The sequence below is a fragment of the Chanos chanos genome, chromosome 5, assembly GCF_902362185.1.
Source record: "Chanos chanos chromosome 5, fChaCha1.1, whole genome shotgun sequence".
Classification (NCBI taxonomy): Eukaryota; Metazoa; Chordata; class Actinopteri; order Gonorynchiformes; family Chanidae; genus Chanos; species Chanos chanos.
This window is the reverse complement of record NC_044499.1, coordinates 40070522-40090685: the sequence shown is the minus strand read 5'-3', so window position 1 is coordinate 40090685 and position 20164 is coordinate 40070522. Positions and strand designations below refer to the sequence as shown.

Below are 20164 nucleotides of genomic sequence, written 5' to 3'. Positions count from 1 at the left end.
GTCCTGAGCACAGGTCTTCAGATAACGGAGGAACAGATACTTCATCTCACCTGCTCCAGTGCAGAGCAATTCTGAACCCCTCTGCATCTGACAGGACTATCGGTCATTTATGCCAGTTTGGAAATGTTACATCACCGTTTCATTTTGTATTGTGCAAATTTAAAAGAGTGTATATTAAGCCCTGTGTAATATCAACACGAGATACATGAGTCCATTTCTTTCTCACTTTTGTAGTGTTTTTGTCCTTGGTGCTGGCTTTCATAAAAATGCCACATTCTGAGACATGGCAAGATGTCCAATATGGCCTAGATGCTTCCAAGCAGTGTCTCAGGAGATAGTTTTTCCCAGGAGGAAATCAGCATACTCTTTCCTGCGGATAACCCGGTGCATCTTAAAGGTATTGGGTGAGGTACTGGAGAATTCCATCATCCGACCTTTCAGTTCTTGAAAAGCCCCATCACTAACGAGCTGAACTCTCATTGGTCCAATACTGCCCTTGATACGGAAAGACCTATAGACTGCCGAGTCTTCCTGAAGGCAGCGGTCCAACTGGGAGGGACAGGAAGAGAAGCAGGTAGTCAAAGGAGAAGAACAAACATGGAAGGCGAAGCTTGGTGTCGACATTTTTCTACCACTCATTTGTTTTACATTTACATGACATTTATTCATTTAGCAGATGCTTTTATCCAAAGCCACTTTCAAGACTAGAATACAAACCAAGCCCATACAGAGTGCAGAATACAAACCAAGCACACAGCCAGCAAGGAGCTGTCTGATGCATAAGTGCCACTGCCAAGTTTCAGTATGAGACCAGTTACTCTAAAGTACAATAATTTATCTGTACTGATCCCCTCACCTTATCTCTTTGTTCCTCAGAAAGGTTCCTCACTCCCTTCAGCTCCAAAAACACCTGGTAATGGGGCTGGGCTCCTCCAGATAAGTCACCTGTACACAAACATACATTATACATTTACACAACAGCCATAAGAGTCACTCTAAATGAATGCCAGTGAGCAGGTCAAAAACTATATTTACCCAGAATGCCGCTCTCAGCACAACAGTAGTCTATGAGTTTGGCCCCTGGCCACTGCTCCACAGCTCGTTTCAGAGCACCCAGAAACAATGCCTCTGTGACCTTTTCACCTCGAACGTTCAGCATCTGACCCCGCCTGACACAGAGACACAACCACACACAGTCTGAGAAATTTTAAAATCAATACTCCTTGTATGATATCTGAATACTGACTGACCAGCCTCTTAGAGTTATACACCTATATCATAAGCATACACACACGCAAGCCAAAACATATGTAGATACACAGTTAAGTAAACAAAATCTCTTAAACGTTATCATAGTGTAGGAATTAAAATGATCTCTTTCTTTTGGTCACGGGAAGTCAGAAGGACAGAGAGCACAGAAAGTGCAGTTCACATCCAATAGCTTTACCTGTACTGAAATTCCACCACTGGACACTGGTTGTGGAATCCAACTACTTTAACGATGTCACCAATGCGATACCTAGAAAAGAATTTGTCTTCTGGAATTATCTTTCAGTGAGACCTTTGTGATGCTGAGGATACAGATTACAGCAGCTCAAGCTGAAAGGACAGACTGATTCTGGGGTAACTGTGTACCTGAAAAGTCCAGAGGCATTGGTGACGATGAGCTCATAGTTCTGTCCCTCCTGTACCTGATCCATAAGGAGTGTCTGAGGTTCTTCAGCATCTAGACTAGCTTCTGGCAGAAACTCACAAAACATGGAACGGGGGCAGAGCAGGTACTGTCTCTTCTCCTGCAATGGCCACAGGTTTACACCTATCAGACCTGAAATAATCACACACGTGTATGCAGATATAAATACACGCACACATACAGAAACAAGTTGTTTTAGACAAAAGACAGACACACACTCACGAACACAAACCTTCAGTGGCAGCGTAAAATGGTGAATAGAAGGGCACGCCTTTGCAGTAGTGCTGTCGGAGCATCTCCCCATAGATCTGGTTTGATCCAGAGTCCACAGCCAGAACTAGATTTAACTGAGGCCAGATCCTGAGAGCAATGCCCTCAAAACCCTCTTCAAACTGGGCTCGGATCTCCGCAGCCCTCCCTGGGTCCGGCTTCACGAGTTTCTCCAGAGCAGCACGCACGCCGGCCTCCAGCTCCAACTTTGGGCTCACCCGACCAAACTCAATGTCTTCTACCAGTTCCTGCCAACGTTCCTGCAGTCCAAGAACTCAGTGTTTAACACTGTCCAACTGGCATAGTGGATACACCCCCAAAGAGGCTCAAACATATTTAATGCATTATACGCCTGCTCCATCTAACTGTCCTGGATCTGTAAAACATGATGTTACAGATATTCTCTGCTCTGTCTGGGTAACAACCTCAGAGAGGGGGGAAATCCCACGTTCCACACCACATGTAGGAAAGAATGTTAACAGCTCCCACAGCTAAACTATAGCTAGTGAAATCCCTGACACAGAAAATTCTCACCTTCAACACAATGCACTGGCCCTAATGAGAAATAAAACTGACATCTTTGGAGTGTCTTAAAGCAATGTGTTCTAGTACTAAAGTAAACAAAGGGTAATTCTGCTTTTGGACAACGTTAGCCCCACAACACGGCCTTCCTTACCTGCAAAGCCCTGAAGGCATAAAATACAGTGGATGCAAAATTTGACTCCAGAGTGCCCACACTACGGTCCTTTAGTGCAAACAGCAGATGCAGATACAACGTATCCCGTTCACTTGGCACCTGGGAATTAATACAAATACAACTAAATATGAAAAATACAAACACATTTCAGTTTAGAGTGGAAACTAGGGGTGTGTATCTCTCCTTCTCAGATTAATACGATATACATCTCAGTACGTGATCAACAACTCAGTGCATAAAAGATACACTCAACAATTCAATACTAAATGGTTTAGCCCTGTTTCAATGCAATATGATGCAGTTCAATACAATTCAATGCAACAAAAGTTCGATTTCAATTCTCTTGTGTTTTACACACTGGTTGCAACAGAACATCTAGCATACATAAATCATCACAACCCAGTTATGGGACACAGATAAAACACTCAGGGACAATCTGAAGCGGTAAATCTTTACACCCCTAGCGGGAACGCACAATTAGTGGGATTTAGGGGGGAATAAAATTTAACTGTAGTGCACTATATCTTGAAGTTGGATGAAATGTGTTTTTAACGACCATCTGACTGAGGGCACCCAGCTTGTCCTACCTGAAAGGCAGGGGCAGGGGTGGTGTAGAGGTTCAGCATGTGTCGTGAAGAGGCAGGAGTGGAGGAGTTGGGTCCAATGGGTATGCCGGCTTCTGACTGGCGGAAAGTAGGAGTATAGAAGAGCTTGAGAGTGCGCTGGAGGCTCTCACTGGCAGGGAAAGCTCTTCTCATGGCATCCAGACACACTGCCACTCCCTGATACAGAACATACATACCATCATGCACACAATGTCAATTAGAATCACTCATGAATTATCAGCCCATTCCTTTGTCCCTATATGATTACAATTACATATCAAAGCCCTACTCTCTCCACCCCACATGGGAACCCTGAAGCACTTGGCCGTAAGAAAATTTCGAAATCATAACGACCACTGTTAGGCACTGGGTTCGGTCTGGATGGAATACAGAGTGTAGACAGGGTACTGACTGAGTTAATGAGTGTGATTTACACTGACCTGTAGGAAAAACTCAGTGTTGGTGTCTTTGGTGCTCAGGAGCATGCTGCTGGCCCCAGATGTGCCCGATGTCATGGCAAGGATCAGTGGCTTCTCTGCAATTAGAACCTTCTCCTCTCCTGCCGCCACGCGCTGCACCAGTGTCCTGTAATGCTCATAGCCCGTTACTGGGTGACGCTGGCGGAATGACTCGGTGTCTGAGAAGACATTTGAAGAATTTAGTATCATGGTACAGTGGCAATTTTAGACAAGTAACGGAGTTATTTAGGTTTAGAGTTATTCCGTTATTGCACTTTACTGCACATTTAAGCTGACCTGCAAAATCCCCATTCAGTTACTTAAGTATTTCAGTAGAAACTTATATACAGGCCCGTCTGATTCACTCAGATTCCCGTTTAAATGGCACGTGGTTTTGTTTTCATGGTTACAGCCCATGCTACAAAACTAGCATGCGCAAAGGGAGTAGACAGCGAACAAGGTCGTCCCGTGAGCGAGTTATTTAACACACGGCAAGATTGATCACTATGCAAAAGAAACGTGAATGAGTCGTGGTCTTGTTGAAACATATACAAAATGCAGGTTTTACCTTTGATTGAGTGGAACCCGTATTGTTTTCCATAGTAAGTGTCTGCATTCTTTTTAAGGCGTTTGAGGAGCGTTTCTTCCTGGACTCGTTGTATGTTCTGTGTATCTGTCTCCAAGCGGTCTCGCTGGCGCTTTCCCAGCCAACCAACCACCTTTACAGCCAGGTACTGATTGAGAAGACTTCCTACTGTTCGGTTCTCTCCCTTCACTCTCCAGCGTATATCTCTCCAAATAAGAGCCATTCCGCCGAGTGACAGTAAGCCGAGCGCCGTGGGTAAAGGACGAGGCATCATGGATAGCCCTGTTACAAAAGAGGGAATGTGTAGTGACAGCTCCTTACCATACGAGGCCGCTAACTCGTCTACATTAAATGGCCAAATGAAAACGCTTCGTAAAAATTAGGGGGATTTCCAGGTTAACAGTCTACATCACAACCAAAGACCTATGAAAATATGGGCAGGCATGCATTCCAAAATATGAGATACGATCAACTTTCTCTGCTATTCGCAACCATAAGGAATTTGAATTTTCTATTTCAACCGGCTAATTACCATTTCATCAGGATGTCACAGCCTATTACTTACCATAACAATTACCGATGGCAATGACAGTGCTGAGCACTGCTGTTAAACACGAAATAAGAAGCCAGTTGGGGAGCAAGTATATTGATGCCATTGCAAACAGTTCAGATGAGAGCTTTACACGCTTCAGACAGATCCAGTACTTTTAACCTGTGAATGATCGCTACAAAACACAACATGGTGTGTTTCGTGCTGGTGGAAATGATTTGGTTTGCGACGCCACAAACTAGCACGATAACTTCGACAATCCTCCACTTCCTTCTTTCTCACTGACCGACGTTGACGCTCTCTTCGGGATGATGTCACACTCAATACCGCCCAGTTTAAACAGAAAACCAGTTCAGCGCCGAGGTTGGTTTTATATTGTACCTTGAATATTCGCGCTTTAGAAACCAATAGCTCGTTACCGAAAACATTCAAATATCTAATTAAGATAGAACTAAAAACTCCTCCAGTGATGTTCAGCTCTTAGAGAGCGTCTCTGAAGTGAAATTCAAATAGTTTCGTACATGAAAATCACAAGACGGCAACCGAGCTGATTTTTCCAAGCTGCTTACTAGGCTTTTGTCACATTTGCGTTTCTGAATCTGCCTAGTTATCAGTCTGAGACAAAGTGCCAGCGTTTAAAGCGAAAATATTCGGCTTTAAACCAACAGTCAACACAATAACTCAAAGCCGGCCTATTGGAGGTTTTAACTATAATATTCCAATGTAAATATAATTAAAATTGCTACAGACAATGTAGAAACACTGGAAACGTACCATTCATTCTTTAAAATATTTATACAACTTTATTCCCGTTTTTCCTCCCACAACGTTCATCACAGTTATTGACATCAAACTTAAAGGACCTGTCATAAAGGGGAAGGCCGACAAAATGAATTCTGTGTCAATAATATTTGTGTATTTACCACTATTTATGAGGAAAACATCCAGCGGTGCAAAGATGTTGGCGACAAAGCGAAAGTGGAAGAGTGTTGTCTGAGTCAGTCACTTTAGTAAACTATAATTTGTATCTGTAATGTGTTATTCGTATTCGTATCTTCATCATACTTGAAAATAACAGTAATAACGTCAGTAAGAACGCCAGCCGTTACACTGGCCTTCTCCTGGTCATGGTTGCAGATATTACACTATAATTCTTTATCACACAAGACATGAGTACCAAGTTACAGGTACCAACTGTTCTGTCCAAGTAGGCTCAAGACTGACGTGCAGAGTGCACGAGTACTTTCACATAATCACAAATGACTTTGCACAAGGACACTATATGGCATTTCACAAGTATTACTGTCACAAAATTAATTTTGTACAGGCCTGTCCTGTCATAAAGGACTGCAACTGAACAATAAAATCGACAGAAAAATAAGCCAGGTTAACAAGGGCTTGATAGTAAGACATTGCAAAATCGCTGATTTGGTCTCCTTCTGAAGATCAAAAGAAACAGTGACACAGAGGAAATGTAATGAACAGATCGTAGGGAAGTAAAAAGCACACTTTTGCACACAAGTTTTCACTTTCATTACTGATGTAAGCCAATGCATCCAAACCTTTTCTAGCCATAGGCATATTTCAGGAAATATGTGCATAACAGTAATATGGTAATAAAACATACTGTTAAAGGAGAACAAATCTCTGTCTATACATTGTATATATTTCCATAGTGACATACTGTTTTTTAATATATCCTATACATATTTTCCTGAGACCCGTGCCACATAGATGTGAGAGACATTAAGCAAACAGGAGGGTAAAGAATAGTCTGAAAATATTTGGTCACCTTTCAGGTAAAATGATTCTCAACTGCCCTTTGTTCTAAGACCAACAATGAAAGCAACTGTAGTTCAGACACAAAGATGAAAAGATATCCACTGTTAAAATTCCCAGCCCGTCCCTATACAAAAGACATGAATAACACAACTGAGCTAAAATGATCTCCACAAAAGGGTTGAGGAAAATACAAAAGTAATTTGGGACTATGTGCTTAGTATGAGGAAATAACTCACGATTAACATAGAATAAGGATGTACAGCAGGTGACATGCTGTATGCATGAGGGGACAAAAACACTCTGACCTCCGAACACAAATTCAAGGATTCAAAAATTTAGGCCCAAACTCCTCTAGACAAGATTAAGTGACAACATTAACAAAGAGCAGGCAACATGCAGACTGTATTACGCACAGGACAGGAACATGCAGAGACTCCGGGCCACATAATAAGTGCATTGCTTTGGGCAAGAGCTTTTCAGTTTTTTTTTTAACCTACGCACACATTCACTAAGTGCTGTCTGAATAAGGGGACATTTCAGGTCTTGTCCAGGGAGTGATTAATTTTGGCATTCATGGGTATCAATAGCATAACAATCGTCTGTGCACACATTAGACCAACCTTTACATTTACCACCATGATCTTGTGCTCGCTTAAGGCACAGAGAGAAAGTGCAAGAAGTAGAGAGACAGACATTGAAATAAAAGAGGGCTACTAAAAGGCTGTTAAAGACAAGGCAGCTGTAAGTATACAGAACAGGACACTCTGACATAAAAACTTTGTACAGACAGTTGCTGCAGTTAGAACAGTTAAAAAGTTCCCATTACACAGACCTTTATAATGGCTCTGTTCCTACAACATAGCTCTTTTCTACACTATGTTAATGTCTTTCCTTTATGAAGCATCTGTAACTGCAAATGCAACACTATTATTATTATTATTATTATTATTATTAGGGTCAATGTTTGGTTTATTCCCTTTATATAGTACTTTAGTTTCAATTAAAAGCAAAAAACAAACAAACAAACAAAACAAAACAAACAAAAAAAGAAACAATGACAAACTAACAGTGACAAGCATCACTGCTGTTGAATCAGCATAGTTTCAACTGTTATGTGCTTCCACTGCAGCAGCTGATTGGTTGAATTTAGCCCTTAGACAGCACAATGGACATAAAAAAAATACAGATTAAGTTCTATCTATGTTGTGGCTCTGTTCAGTGATGTATCCAAACTCCACATTCCATTTGCATCCAGAATAGTTCTGGGATTCACATCACTCATGGCTGTAAATGACACTAATCACAAATTAGGCAAATAATGTTTTGTAATGTCATAAATAACTTTGCCTGCATGAACAAGTATCAATCACTGATTTTCCCCAGGCACGATAAGGGCGGCCATCATTACAATTTCTCGGGGCCAGTTATTCACATGTATGGTCTTGATCAGTACTACCTGCACTCTGAATAGCTATTTTCCATTGAAAAATATATTTAGTTTGAGATTATTCTCATTTGTGGTCTAGAAAGGAAGCTCTAGATCTACTACAATTTTGTGATAGTTCATTTCTGTTTTAGAATTATTCTCCAGTTATTATTCGTTTTAATCCAGACATGTGTGGGACACTTGCTCCCAGTTCTGTCATTTGTTGGAATAAGAAAACACTGGTTATGCAGAGCACATATGTAGTACGTTCAATGATCATCATCCATCATAAACATTTCACATTTAGTAACATTTCTTCAAATAAAATAGTTCGATTTAAAAAAAATGGAATGAGACTCATTAAGTGCTTTCTTTAAGTGGGGTAGAAGGTAATAACTGTTGTGAGTCAAAAGGTCACGACTGCTGGCCGCTCCACTGGGGCTGTCGCAGAAACTCCTCGACTTGTCTGGCCATGTCCACGTCATCCAGTTCAAACTCACCCTCAGCATCCAGCATGGGATCATTCCTACACACAAACGTCATTAATCAATTTACAGAATTCATTTCTTTCATATATCTATCAAAATGAGCCACACATAGTCACACTGTGGTATACACAGCATCATCTGTACTCACATTGAAGGATACATTGGAAAGCCGTGTTGTTGATTGACAGTTGGGGAGGCTGTGGTATCCATGAAGGTAGGGTTTCCAGGTGACGGCTCAGGATTGGGAGAGGAGAATCTAACATGAAAAAAGAGTGAAGTGTTTCTCATTCTCTCCAATAAGAGATAAGCTAAACGTCTGAGTGACACAGAATCAGACAGATAAACAAATGTCAGAGATAGGATCATTAAGGGAGAGAGACACACTTACTCTACTTTGACCACTTGTTTGATCTCTGGTTTGACATAACCGTCCACTGCTTTCGCTGAGGATAGGACAAATGAAAATAACTGTGAAATATCAAGCGATGACTGTCAACCCCAAAAGTGAAACACTGTTCTCTTATCAAATCTAGCGTGTCCGCAACGCTCGTAGAAAACCAGCCGAGAAAAATCTCCTCCACTTTGCAGCCGGAGCCATAGTCCCTGTTTATTTCTGTAACAGTTACATATGCAGCTTTATCACGCATCGTCTACCTACTTACAGAGTCTATAAAACTGCAGAGCAGTTAACATGCAGTGTGGAAGTGTGACTGCTTATCAGTGTCTTCTTTCTCAGTTCCTACAAATGTATCTTAATAAAATACCCTACAATAAAATGGGACAGATACCTCTAAATAAGAAACAAACAGATAAATCAATTAGTGGCAAGAACTGAGTGATAATCAATACTCCCAGAGTATACGGCGGGCAGAGAGGTGTGTAGTGCTGGACAGCTACATACGTTGTGTGGGGGAGCAGTACTTGGAGAAGACCTCATCTTTGGGCTGGTTAGGGTACAGGAACAGAAGGTGGTTCAAGTCACTGATGCGATCGGCCAGTGAGCGGATTGAGAAGTCCTTTGTGGTAAAGGGCATCAGGTTCCACACCATCCTCTCTCCTGAGAGACAGTTCATTAGAACACACACTCTATCGTCCAGGAAGACAGAAGAGCTTAGCCCGCACGACTGCATAACTATTTAGCAGAATTCACGTCTTATATCTTTAATAGTGACACTGCGCTACAAACGACTGAAAGCCATGGAGAATGATTGGCAGTACCTGCTTTATTAGGGTTCTCTGCAACCCACGCGATTGTAATGCCACCGATCTCAGAGTCACTGAAGCGCAGCAGGAATGTTCCGTTTGGTTTGGACATGAGCATATCCTGAGCCTGCTGTTTATTCAGAAATCCCAGAATCGCCCTGATGAACACACACACACACACACACACACACACACACACAATGTTGCATCGCATCACGGCCCACGAAAAACATCCCACATTGCCATAAACCAAAAAAGAAAATTCAGATAACAAGTGTAAATCTGATGACAATTTCAAGGTTAAACTCATACCCATCGTTCCAGTGGGCTTTGAGATGTTTTTTCATGAGTTCTATGACTCCGTCAAACCACTGCCAAAAAGTGAAATTCCTGCCAGGTAAACTTTCCTGTGAGGGAGCAGAAGAGCACCACATTAGGAAAAAAGATGCTCAAACGCACTGTTGGAGATAAATTCCTCTGAAGCAAACTTGGATTGTGGTGAAAAGCAATAGTCACTTGACCTGCTTGGAAAGGACCTTTTCATAGTTTTATTCTGGCAGAACACAATTGGCTGAGGCACAAGAGTGGTTTAGAAACAGTGTTACCCTGTTAAACTGGGACCAGGTCATGGTCATGTTGCGGTAGTCTTCGGGGTTACTGCTGGAACTGCTGAAGGCTTTCTGTGCCAGGAAGACCAGGTTTTCTTCTGAAAGGCCCCGCTCACTCTGAACCTCTGCCTTGTACTTCATATTCAGAGCTTCACACAGCTGTGGCCACGTCACCTTGTCTGGTACAACAAACGGCACTCTCCCCTGAGACAAGATGAACATTACACAGAATTTCACTGTGCACTGAAGTGCTCCACACAAAACCAGTCAGAGTAAAGCAAGATGGCAAAGCAGAAGTAGACAGATGGCAACATCTGACAATCTCTCACACGGCTCACAGTACAACAGCAGTCAACATCAAAGGTATCACTCAGCATGAAAAGAGCATATGGCTGGTAAATGGTACATAAGTGCTTTGTTAACCTAGGAGCTGACTGCCCACAGTTTAATTCGTTGCATTAAATAATTCTTTTTCATCTCAGAGAAAAGAGAAAAGCGTGGGCAGTCGGCTCCTAGGTTAACAAAGCACTTTGGTAACAACGAAAAAGCACATCTCCAACTCACCGGCTCAGAAAAGGCATTGTCCCACAGCACTGTTGCCGTAGCGTTGTTGTCTTGACTTCCATGAACAATGACCACGACAGGTAGGGATAAAGTCTGCATTTACAGAGAAAACAGTTCAGGAGAGTTGAAGAAGAGAAACAGCCTTCTCTGTAGGCCATCACAACGCTTAAGTGTTTTTCACCTTGACGTGAAAGACGAGTTCGTTTCCTCCCACGCTGAACTGAGACTCAAACAAAACCGTAAACTTCTCCTCCGTCACCGACTCCGCCCCACGCCGATCCGAACGCTTTATACGTTTCAGAGACTGGCGAGACACGTGAAGGAGAGAGAAAGAGACACAAAGAAAGAGTGGCAGACAGAGTACTGGGTTAGTGGGGAACATTCCGTGCATGCAATACTCCAATACGGTACTCTCAGCCTTTTGTTTACAGCGTGGACTGTTTAGGAGACACTCTCCCTCACCATGTTCCTGAAGTGTGCGCTGAGGGTGCCTGTGGTCTGGTGGTACTCCATCACACAGTTATTATTCAGAATCTCTCCACTGCTGTCACTGTCAAATAAAGAGAGAGAGAGAGAGAGACAGAGAGAGAGCAAGAGAGAGAGAGAGAGAGAGAGAGAGAGAGAGACAGAGAGAGAGAGAGAGATTCAGCATTAAGTCCACATGTGCTGCCACAAGCCGCTACATAAAGGTAAGAATACCATAAAATGTTTATAAGGCCCTGTGAAAGATGAAGCCATAATGGCATGTTAGAGTTTATGTTATGTCAGTTGGGGCTGTGTGGGAGTGCTCAACTCACTTCCTGGTGTTCTCATTCTTCAGTAAGGCCTTGGCCTGTTGTTCGCTTATGATGGTGGCTTTGACCTGAGGTGGGTTCATGTGAACATTGAGCTTTCCCCCCACCAGCAGCCGTACTGTCGCCGCAAACTTGGTCTGTGTCTTCAGAACCTGGGGAGGCTGTTTCTCTATGATGAAGGTACTGTGCCACAGAGACAGAAACACACATTTAATACAATGAATACACACTATTACTGGTAGGAGCCTATTAAAAGCTGGTGAGGCAGTGTGTGAGAGACCTGGTGACCAGTGCTGATATGATGTCTGTAACAGTGGCGTTGAGCTCTGATAACAGCTCCTCCGTGGGGCCTGGGATTGGCAGCTGCTGGGTTAGGTGCTCCACTCTGCGAATTTGCTGTCGGTTCTGCCAGATCATATCAGCCAACTTCTCACACCTACGCGTGAAATCAATCACTGTCATAATACTGCACCACTTCTGACGCCAACGCAACTTAAACACTCTTAGCGCTTTATCCCCCGGCCTGTCACATCTACCTGCTGTGCTTTACAAACAAATCTTTAAAACCATCCAATATCATGTCCAAACACAACTCATACTAAAATCCTCAGTGCTGTCATGACCTTTAATCAAACCCTGACAAAATAAAGCATCGCAGTACAAGCGAACTGCACTTTATCAAGTCCCTGGTGTGTGTGTGTGTGTGTGTGTGTGCATTATATATGTCGTATGACTGCAGCGTGTCTAGTCCCCTGTGTTAGTGTGTGTGTGCCATGACTGCAGTATGTCTAGTCCCCTGTGTGAGTGTGTGTACCATGACTGAAGTATGTCTAGTCCTCCCTCTGGTGGTCCTCCGTTGCCAGCCAACTGCTGACGTCTCTTCCACTGGATCAGCTCATCATCCACAATCACTGCCTGCTGTTTCCGTAGCAACGCAAGTGTTTTCTGGTGTTTCTCTGCCAAGTCCTGCACATACAAACAAAGTTTCATTTAGGTTCTGTATTTCGTGCCCACCAAACCAAAATCAAAATCTTCTTTGGTGTGTACCTGTCTGTATTTCTGCAGTGTGTTGGCCTCTCTGGTTAACCAGGCCTCTAAAGTGGCTTTCCGACTCTGAAGACTAGTCTCACGTTGCACGCGCTCGGCCGGGGGCAAACTGGCCAGACTGCTGAGCTGCGCTGGTGAGTGGGAAAGAGAGGGGAAAAATGCTGAATGTCACATGCTGTGTTTCAACAAAAACATTCACTACACAAAAACAGCGACAACAACAACAACAACAACACGTTTTCTTATCTCAGTCAAACACAAACACGCCTCCACGCAACAGAATAGCACATGGTTTACTGAGTGAAAATGAACTGAGTAACTTGAATAAACTGAATAGGGAGGGACGAAGTTTTAAACTTTCACCAGTCACTAACATTCCAAAATGTTCCATACAGTTTAGTTAAAGAGTAAAAACAATTACTGGGAGCAACTTTGAAGTTGACGATCATTCTTGGTTAATTACCTTGTATTCTGAGGCTCTCCTGGTATTGGATGATAAAGTATTCCTGACTGTGCTGTAGCTTGCGCAAGTCGTTTTCCGTGTCTTGCGTCATAACACGCAGCTCCTCAAATGTCTGGTTGATCTGCTGGTACCTCTGAGGAGTGCCCTCCATGGGTCCACCTCCTGAAGAGTTCACCTGCCAACCACAGTGAAAAACCAAAGGTAGGATACTTCACCTGTTTACCCCCTGGTATATTTTTGCTCATCTACACAGGGCATATGTGTATGTTTTACTCACGTTTGTGGCTTCTTGCACCAGTCTTTGCTCTGTGTAGAGGATGTGCTTAATACATCGCACTAGCTCTTGAGGACAAGGATCGTAAGTGCTCTGAAAAAGAAAAAAAAATGCACTGCACATAACTCACTTTAACCAAAAGGGTGGTTGCACAACTGATGACTGTTCTGAGTCATCATCACTAATAGTTTCCTCATGCCTCCAATTCTCTGGTTTCCTCCAAGCAAATCCATTTTTGGTACGTAACCTGTCGTATTCAGATATGTACGAGAACCGGAGCACTATGACATGGAACTAGTGCTATTTTAATCCAGTGCTATTAGTTATGATAGACTGTACCCTCGTTTCATTAAGCGTTCACGGTCTTGAATAATGGACTGAATTTGCTTTCCCTTTGTTCATGCGACAAGGACACTACCAATGGCCATATCCGCTACCTCAACACACCATTAAGAAAACTCCAGCACAAAAAGTTACACTCACAGGTGACCAGTCTTAGCAACTACAGACCAGCACACTGTTTGGTTTAGAGTTGCCAGGACTGTGACGCTGGGTGTTAATTAGGAGAGTTTGTCTCCTTCTGTTTTTGAAATGTCTTATGGTTCCTTGCTCTCTAGTAACTGGTCCATTACAAATTTGTAAATACTCTGTGTGCCTTGATTTCAAATCGATTTGTGTGTTGTTTCCAGTCTAAATGATTATAGACTGGAGATGAATCACTAGTCCCTGGTTCTGTCTCGTTTGCATCAACAAGGTCAGTTGTGGTCACCAGCAAGTTTAACTTTTGTTTGTCTCTTAGAGAGTAAACTATGTTTCCTTTGTTCTCATCTGATTTAAAGTGAAATGAGGATGTAACGCCTGCGCACTGGCAGTAAATAATGCAGTCATAAATACAGAGACTTTGGCGAACTGCCTTAAACAACAACATGCTGGCACTGGAATAAATCACATGCTCCCTTAAGGCAGAAATAAGTTACCTGGATCAGTCGATTAAATATCTTACTCCCTGTCACAACAAAGTCATGCGAGATTTAAAAATGTGTGCTAAGTACTGAGTTTAGCTTTGCAGAAAACAAACTACAAATGCTTAGAACAGAGGTTATTTTTACAACAGCAAACAGCGCAACACATAACACATTGCAAAACTATTACAGAACACTTGCCCTGGCAAAGTATGGTTCAGTTCTGAGATCCTGGAGTCAGCATGTCCATTAACCATTTAAATCTGGTGCCAAGGTTAATTAGCTCTCTCAAAGAACTGAGCAGAAACAAAGAATTCAAACCGAATAGGTTCCAAAAAAGATACAGTGCACATGTTCAACACCGACAGCCCGTTTCACATTCAGTCTCTAGCTGGGCTGTGCAACAGTATTTGTATTTCTCTATTAGTTCTCCTGAGCTACAAAAAACAGATGGACTTGTGTATGTGTGTGGGTGGGTGTACTACCGACTCCCTTAATTTACCCTTCTGAGAAACTACAGTGGAGTGTGCCCAGGACACTTTTGACTCCTTCCCGCCATACTTACGACAGTGTAGGACCCCTGTACCGACTAGTCGTGCTCAAATACAAAAATTACGAGGGACTAAAGAGGGGAGAGTCTCTATAGAACCTACAGAACCTGAATGGAAGAGGAATCACTTAGACCAGTCACTCAGCTACAGAGAGTTTACTATGAACACGTGTAAGTGAACAAAGTCGGTGAGCGAATGACTGTCACTCCACTTCAACAAAGCTAAAACTAATACTATTCCAGTTTTATACAATTTAACATATTTACAGAATACTCCTGCACATTCCAGATCAACCACAACCACATACTTCTTAGTGTCGGGTTTGTATGGCTTATGCCTCGAGAGAGAACTGTTTATCAGAGCAAAAGACCGGAATTTCTGCCTACTTATCTGCATATGGTCACACAGCATTATTATAAAGCAAACCACGTTAGCTGACAAGCATGCACTTGTACTGCTATATCTTGTGAGTGGGGTTGTCTAGACAGATTTTCTGAGACAAAACGCTGAAACATCACCGAAGTCAATCATTTTATGGATGGGGGCACAGATAAGAAAAGTGACGAACTTAAGTCCGTTTTTATATGTTTCACATAAAAGAGTGGGATCATGATCATCAGTCACGATCAGGTCTAAGTGAAAACAAAGCATAGTAGTAAGGTATGTTTTTCTCTGTTTATTTGTTACCTTTAACTGTGTGGCATAATGGCCTAGTTTGATTTTGAGCAGGAAGCCATCCTCTCCCATTTGATGCTCCGCCTTCCTCTGTAGCTCCTGGATCAGACTGTCCAATAAACGCTTTGCTTTAAACTCCTCCTGTGGATTTTCCAGATCTATGGCATCCCTAGGAGAGAACATATATAATTACATGGATCATTGCATTCAGCCAGACAGGTAGTTACAGAGGCTGTAAAACGCATAAGACACTCACCAGGGTTGTGCTTCTACCCACTGGGCCAGGTAATGTCGCACCTCTATGGGGAAATGTTGACCATAGAGAGCCTGCATTTGATGCAAAGCATCTCCCTGTAACTGCTGGGCCTGTATCCATAATGCCATTTCCCTTTCTGTAAGAGAGAAGAAGAGAGAGAAAGGGAGACTGAGAAAGAGCAGCTATTAAAAAGCATCCCACTCACACGATGGCCTGAAAGTGTGAAGAGACGGCAAAACGAAAAGAATTCTGATTTATTCTGATGAACAGAACAGAGCAAGTTACCATTGGGGGTGAGGTAACAGATGTGTACTCAGAGACACTAAACTGACCAGATCAGTCAGATAACCTCAGCCTCCATGAGCCCAAACAATAAGTTGCAGATAACAGGAAGTCTGGCATGTGGCTCCTGAGGGACAGAGAATGCTTTGCTAGTGCCTTCCAAACTGGGCCAACACACGAAGCCTCACACTCGCTGAGTAATCAGATCTGACCAGTGTCGAATGTATCGTCACAACAGAAGAGATGGTAACTATATCTACAGAAGTCATTACAGTGGAACTGGGTGTAGTTAACTTTAAAAAAAAAAAAAGTCAATAGATTACGTTCACTTGTTACAGATGACGGACCAAAATACCAGCCTATGCTTTCAGAGCAAGTCATGACTAATGTCAACAGATGAAAACTAACAACAATGTGCTTGGGGCATCCATCCATACACAAACAAATACATTTATTTAAATGTAATAACAATCAGCAAGAAAGACAGAAATAGGCCTTGCAGTTCTGCCACTATGAACATATCGATGCATGCAACACATTATTATCAGTCATATACGGTAGTACTAGATCCCAAAGGGCAAAATAAAGCTTATTTCTCATCACTTTTTCCACATCAACACACAGCAAAACAACATAATCTGACATAGACTTTCATGGGTTGTTTTTGTGTTACATTACTATAAATAACATGTTGGCGTACAACCTGTTTACTAAGGGAGGTTTATCCTTCAGACATGCTTTTAAAGTGGGTGTAACGAAACAAAATGGAAAAAGATTTTGCTAAAGTTTTGGGGTTTTTTTCCTATGACTAACACACTTTCACTTTGTATCATACATCTATCCATAACTAGACAAAGAGATGTGAACATGCAGTATTATGCTTCAGTCAGATTTTCAACAACTCTATACACATTAAGGCTGAGGAAATGTGTTTTCACTGAAGGTTTCATGAAAACAACGATGAGTAATAGTGGTCATATCCAACTAAAGTTTCACATGCACACCGGTTGTGAAGCGGGTGTTCAGATGATAAACTGAGCTATTTCCAGCTTTACGTATTGCAAAAACTGGAAAATTATTGTCGTTCCTTATCTAGCGTGCCACAAGGTTGTAGTATTTTGTCCAACTCACATTAATCTCTATATTCAGAGTTTAAAAAAAAAAAAAAAGGTTAAAAGAAGAGGACAGGCAATCCCTCTTTCGAGAGCCGCACTCTTGCAGGGTTTTAATAAAACCTAATTTGATACACCTGGGTAAAATATGCCAGGGCTGCACTCCGCCGTCAAAGGTTGGGGACTGCTGAAAGGTTAGAAGAAAAACTTGCATACAATACAACCTACAACTCCCGTGACGTAAATATACTAAGTGGTCTGTGGTCACAAAAGTACGCTATTGCATAAAATATAAAACATACAACTAAATAAGATCTGTCATGCTTCAAGTACATGCAACATATTTCTGTCTTCCAACCTGTTGACAGCTTAGGCCTAATCACAACCAGCACGGCTGAAAACTTAATTGTGGCATCTCACCGCCATCAACAAAATTCGAGTCGGCTTTGGGATAATATAATATTTTATATTGGTATGCTTGGGAACTTGGTTTGTGCATGACTTAACGTTATAGCACAGCATCATCTTACTATGAAAGCGTCAACACTATGACATGTTGGTTAACATTACCGCACAGTGAGTTAGCTTAGCGTTTAACATTAGCTACCGAAAATACACCTCGGTTATTTAACGTTATCTTTGAAAATTAGCTATTACTGTGTTGGCTTCATTCGCCTAATGCTGTTGCAACATTTACTGAGACAAACTGTTAACGCTGGCGAACTTGGGTACCCTCTGTTGCATAGACTGCTAGCGTAGCCGCCTCGCGCTGCAGCTAACCTGGCTAGTATAACTATTTAATATCATGCCTGGTTACCTAGGGTTGGGTTCGTTCTCAAGTTATTCAGTTGGAGTGCACATGGTGAGCAGCTACTTAGACCTCTTAGAATCTTCAAAGAGCTTCGATCGTTCAAATATTATACAGGTGATGTGTTAGAAAACAAACTAGTTATGTTAGCTTGTGAGCTGTTTTCTGTAACCAACAACGAGGCTAACTGATGAAACTCCAAGGTTAACTGGCTAGCGTTGCCTAATTTAAAATAATCGATCTTTGGCTACGTTACCTGTGTTTTTATAGAAGCAACGTAGTAATTTAGTTCATTTAGCTTTGGTAGTTTAGCCTACCACTGTATAAGTTTGTTTAGCTAATATTAGCAAAGTTCGTTAGCGCAGTTAGTAAAGTGAGAATTTTAGAATGCAAAGTCAGCAGAAGCATATTTTTTCTTCCCACGGAAAGAAAATACTGATGACTTCAAGATAATGTTGCAAATTAATCCTTACCTGCGCTCTCAGACCCTTAGTATATGTATTTCCACTAAAAACCCCACTATCTCAGTTCACAGACACTACTGACGCGTTCATTATGTTCCCTAGGCACTGTACTGTAGACCGTGACCAAGCTCTTTAGAGATTTACGGTCAAGCCACACGCTCATAACATCCAGGATGTGCTTGCGCGTTTTCAAATAATACAGGGGTAACTCCCAGACATTCTCCCGAGGTGGAGCGCCGAAAACAGAAGTTGAAGTTTTAGTGGTTGAGTGATTGTAAAATTCATGTTTGAAATATTTAATCAGCGTGTGTCTCAATGTCACAATATTTTTACAAATGAACAAAGTAAGGCGATTACCGAAACGACCCACGCCACTTTAATAACAATCAGTTTCACTTTTGGGCGCGTAAGATTTAGAAGGGCGAAAAGCTTTTATCTTTGACTTGATAAAGTTAGTGATATACAGGGGTGGACAAAATAATACACCATAGAATTATTTAATATAAAGGACCTAATAAGGAGTAAGGCAACCCTTCGTCTTCAGAGCAGCTTTAGTCCTTCTTGGAAGATTCATACGAGTCCTAAACTGTACATTGTGGGATACTGCTTTTTTTTTTTTTTTGCAGGGAATGTTATGAGGGAACATTTTGTCCCATGGGGGGCACCTGTTCCTATAAATTGTCCCCATATTCTTTGTTGCTCAGGGTTCCAGGTTTTGTGCTCCTAACATCTCGTCTGTCTGCCTTGGATACAAACAGTTTCTTTCAGCTTTTTTAAACTCATGACATACAGTTTTTTATACTGTGTCACAGAAGCACTGATTCACTTCTGTGTTCATTTTTGAGGCTTTCCTTCTAAGGCATTTAGGAAATATCCCATTAACTGTCAACTTCTCTATCTAGGTGGGCTTTGAATTGCAATCAATTTTCCTTTGCTGATGCTGTTTGTCCATGTTTGGCATATGTTGCCATGATTTTTAAGACTGTTCCCCTTGACACAGTAAACAATTTTGTAGTTTTTGTGACCATTGCACTAGCAAATCTGGCATAGACTGTTTGGCCTCTTTAAAACTTTGTTAGTTGGCTTTTACTACTTTTAAAACTCACATATCAAAGTACTACTTTTCAGATATCTTTTATAACTGGCACATACTGCAAGTTGGCAATGAACCTAATATGATTAACCTTTGTAGCTGCATTTGTAATTATGATTTAGCTACTTCAAAGTTAAACTCCGTTTTCATGTGGTGTTCCCCTCATTTCTCATTGGAAATCACAAACCACATGGCATAATAAAAACATTTAATGTGGCCAAAGTTTTATATGTTAAAGGGTGTGAACATCCCAAGGGACCTGTAACATCACATGTATCAGTAGATTCAAAAAGACCCCATCAAGTCTTATTTTATGAAGCTAGAATGTAATAAACTTGACCTGAAACAACCAAAACTGCATTACTGAACGGCGCTATCTGAGTAATAATAACAATAAGAAGTATCTGTAAATTACTCCTACAATGTAATTTAAATCATTTTGTTGTTCATTGT

General features: G+C 41.8%; 2 protein-coding genes across 3 annotated transcripts; both read right to left on the bottom strand.

Annotated features, from left to right (window-relative positions):
* Positions 1 to 282: 282 nt before the first annotated feature.
* On the bottom strand, positions 283 to 4580 carry ghdc (GH3 domain containing). The gene is made up of 10 exons (XM_030773611.1): positions 4292 to 4580; positions 3706 to 3902; positions 3248 to 3442; positions 2640 to 2759; positions 1926 to 2223; positions 1636 to 1825; positions 1448 to 1519; positions 1036 to 1169; positions 857 to 945; positions 283 to 549 (listed from the first exon to the last, which is right to left on the bottom strand). The coding sequence occupies exons 1-10, from the start codon at positions 4578 to 4580 to the stop codon at positions 328 to 330; spliced, it is 1806 nt and encodes a 601-aa protein (XP_030629471.1). The 3' UTR covers positions 283 to 327.
* Positions 4581 to 7614: 3034 nt separating this feature from the next.
* On the bottom strand, positions 7615 to 18701 carry stat5b (signal transducer and activator of transcription 5b). Of its 2 annotated transcripts, none has more exons than XM_030773609.1 (19): positions 18628 to 18701; positions 15953 to 16088; positions 15709 to 15865; positions 13512 to 13601; positions 13235 to 13409; positions 12772 to 12902; positions 12539 to 12690; positions 12005 to 12160; positions 11728 to 11907; positions 11393 to 11480; positions 11112 to 11234; positions 10931 to 11023; positions 10364 to 10570; positions 10071 to 10165; positions 9774 to 9916; positions 9457 to 9612; positions 8944 to 8998; positions 8704 to 8811; positions 7615 to 8593 (listed from the first exon to the last, which is right to left on the bottom strand). In XM_030773609.1, exons 2-19 carry the CDS (start codon positions 16078 to 16080, stop codon positions 8482 to 8484), a joined length of 2349 nt encoding a protein of 782 aa, XP_030629469.1. In that variant the 5' UTR covers positions 16081 to 16088; positions 18628 to 18701; the 3' UTR covers positions 7615 to 8481. The 2 variants fall into 2 exon arrangements, with proteins under 2 accessions (XP_030629469.1, XP_030629470.1); XM_030773610.1 differs by having other exon boundaries at positions 9457 to 9609.
* Between the last annotated feature and the right edge of the window lie 1463 nt (positions 18702 to 20164).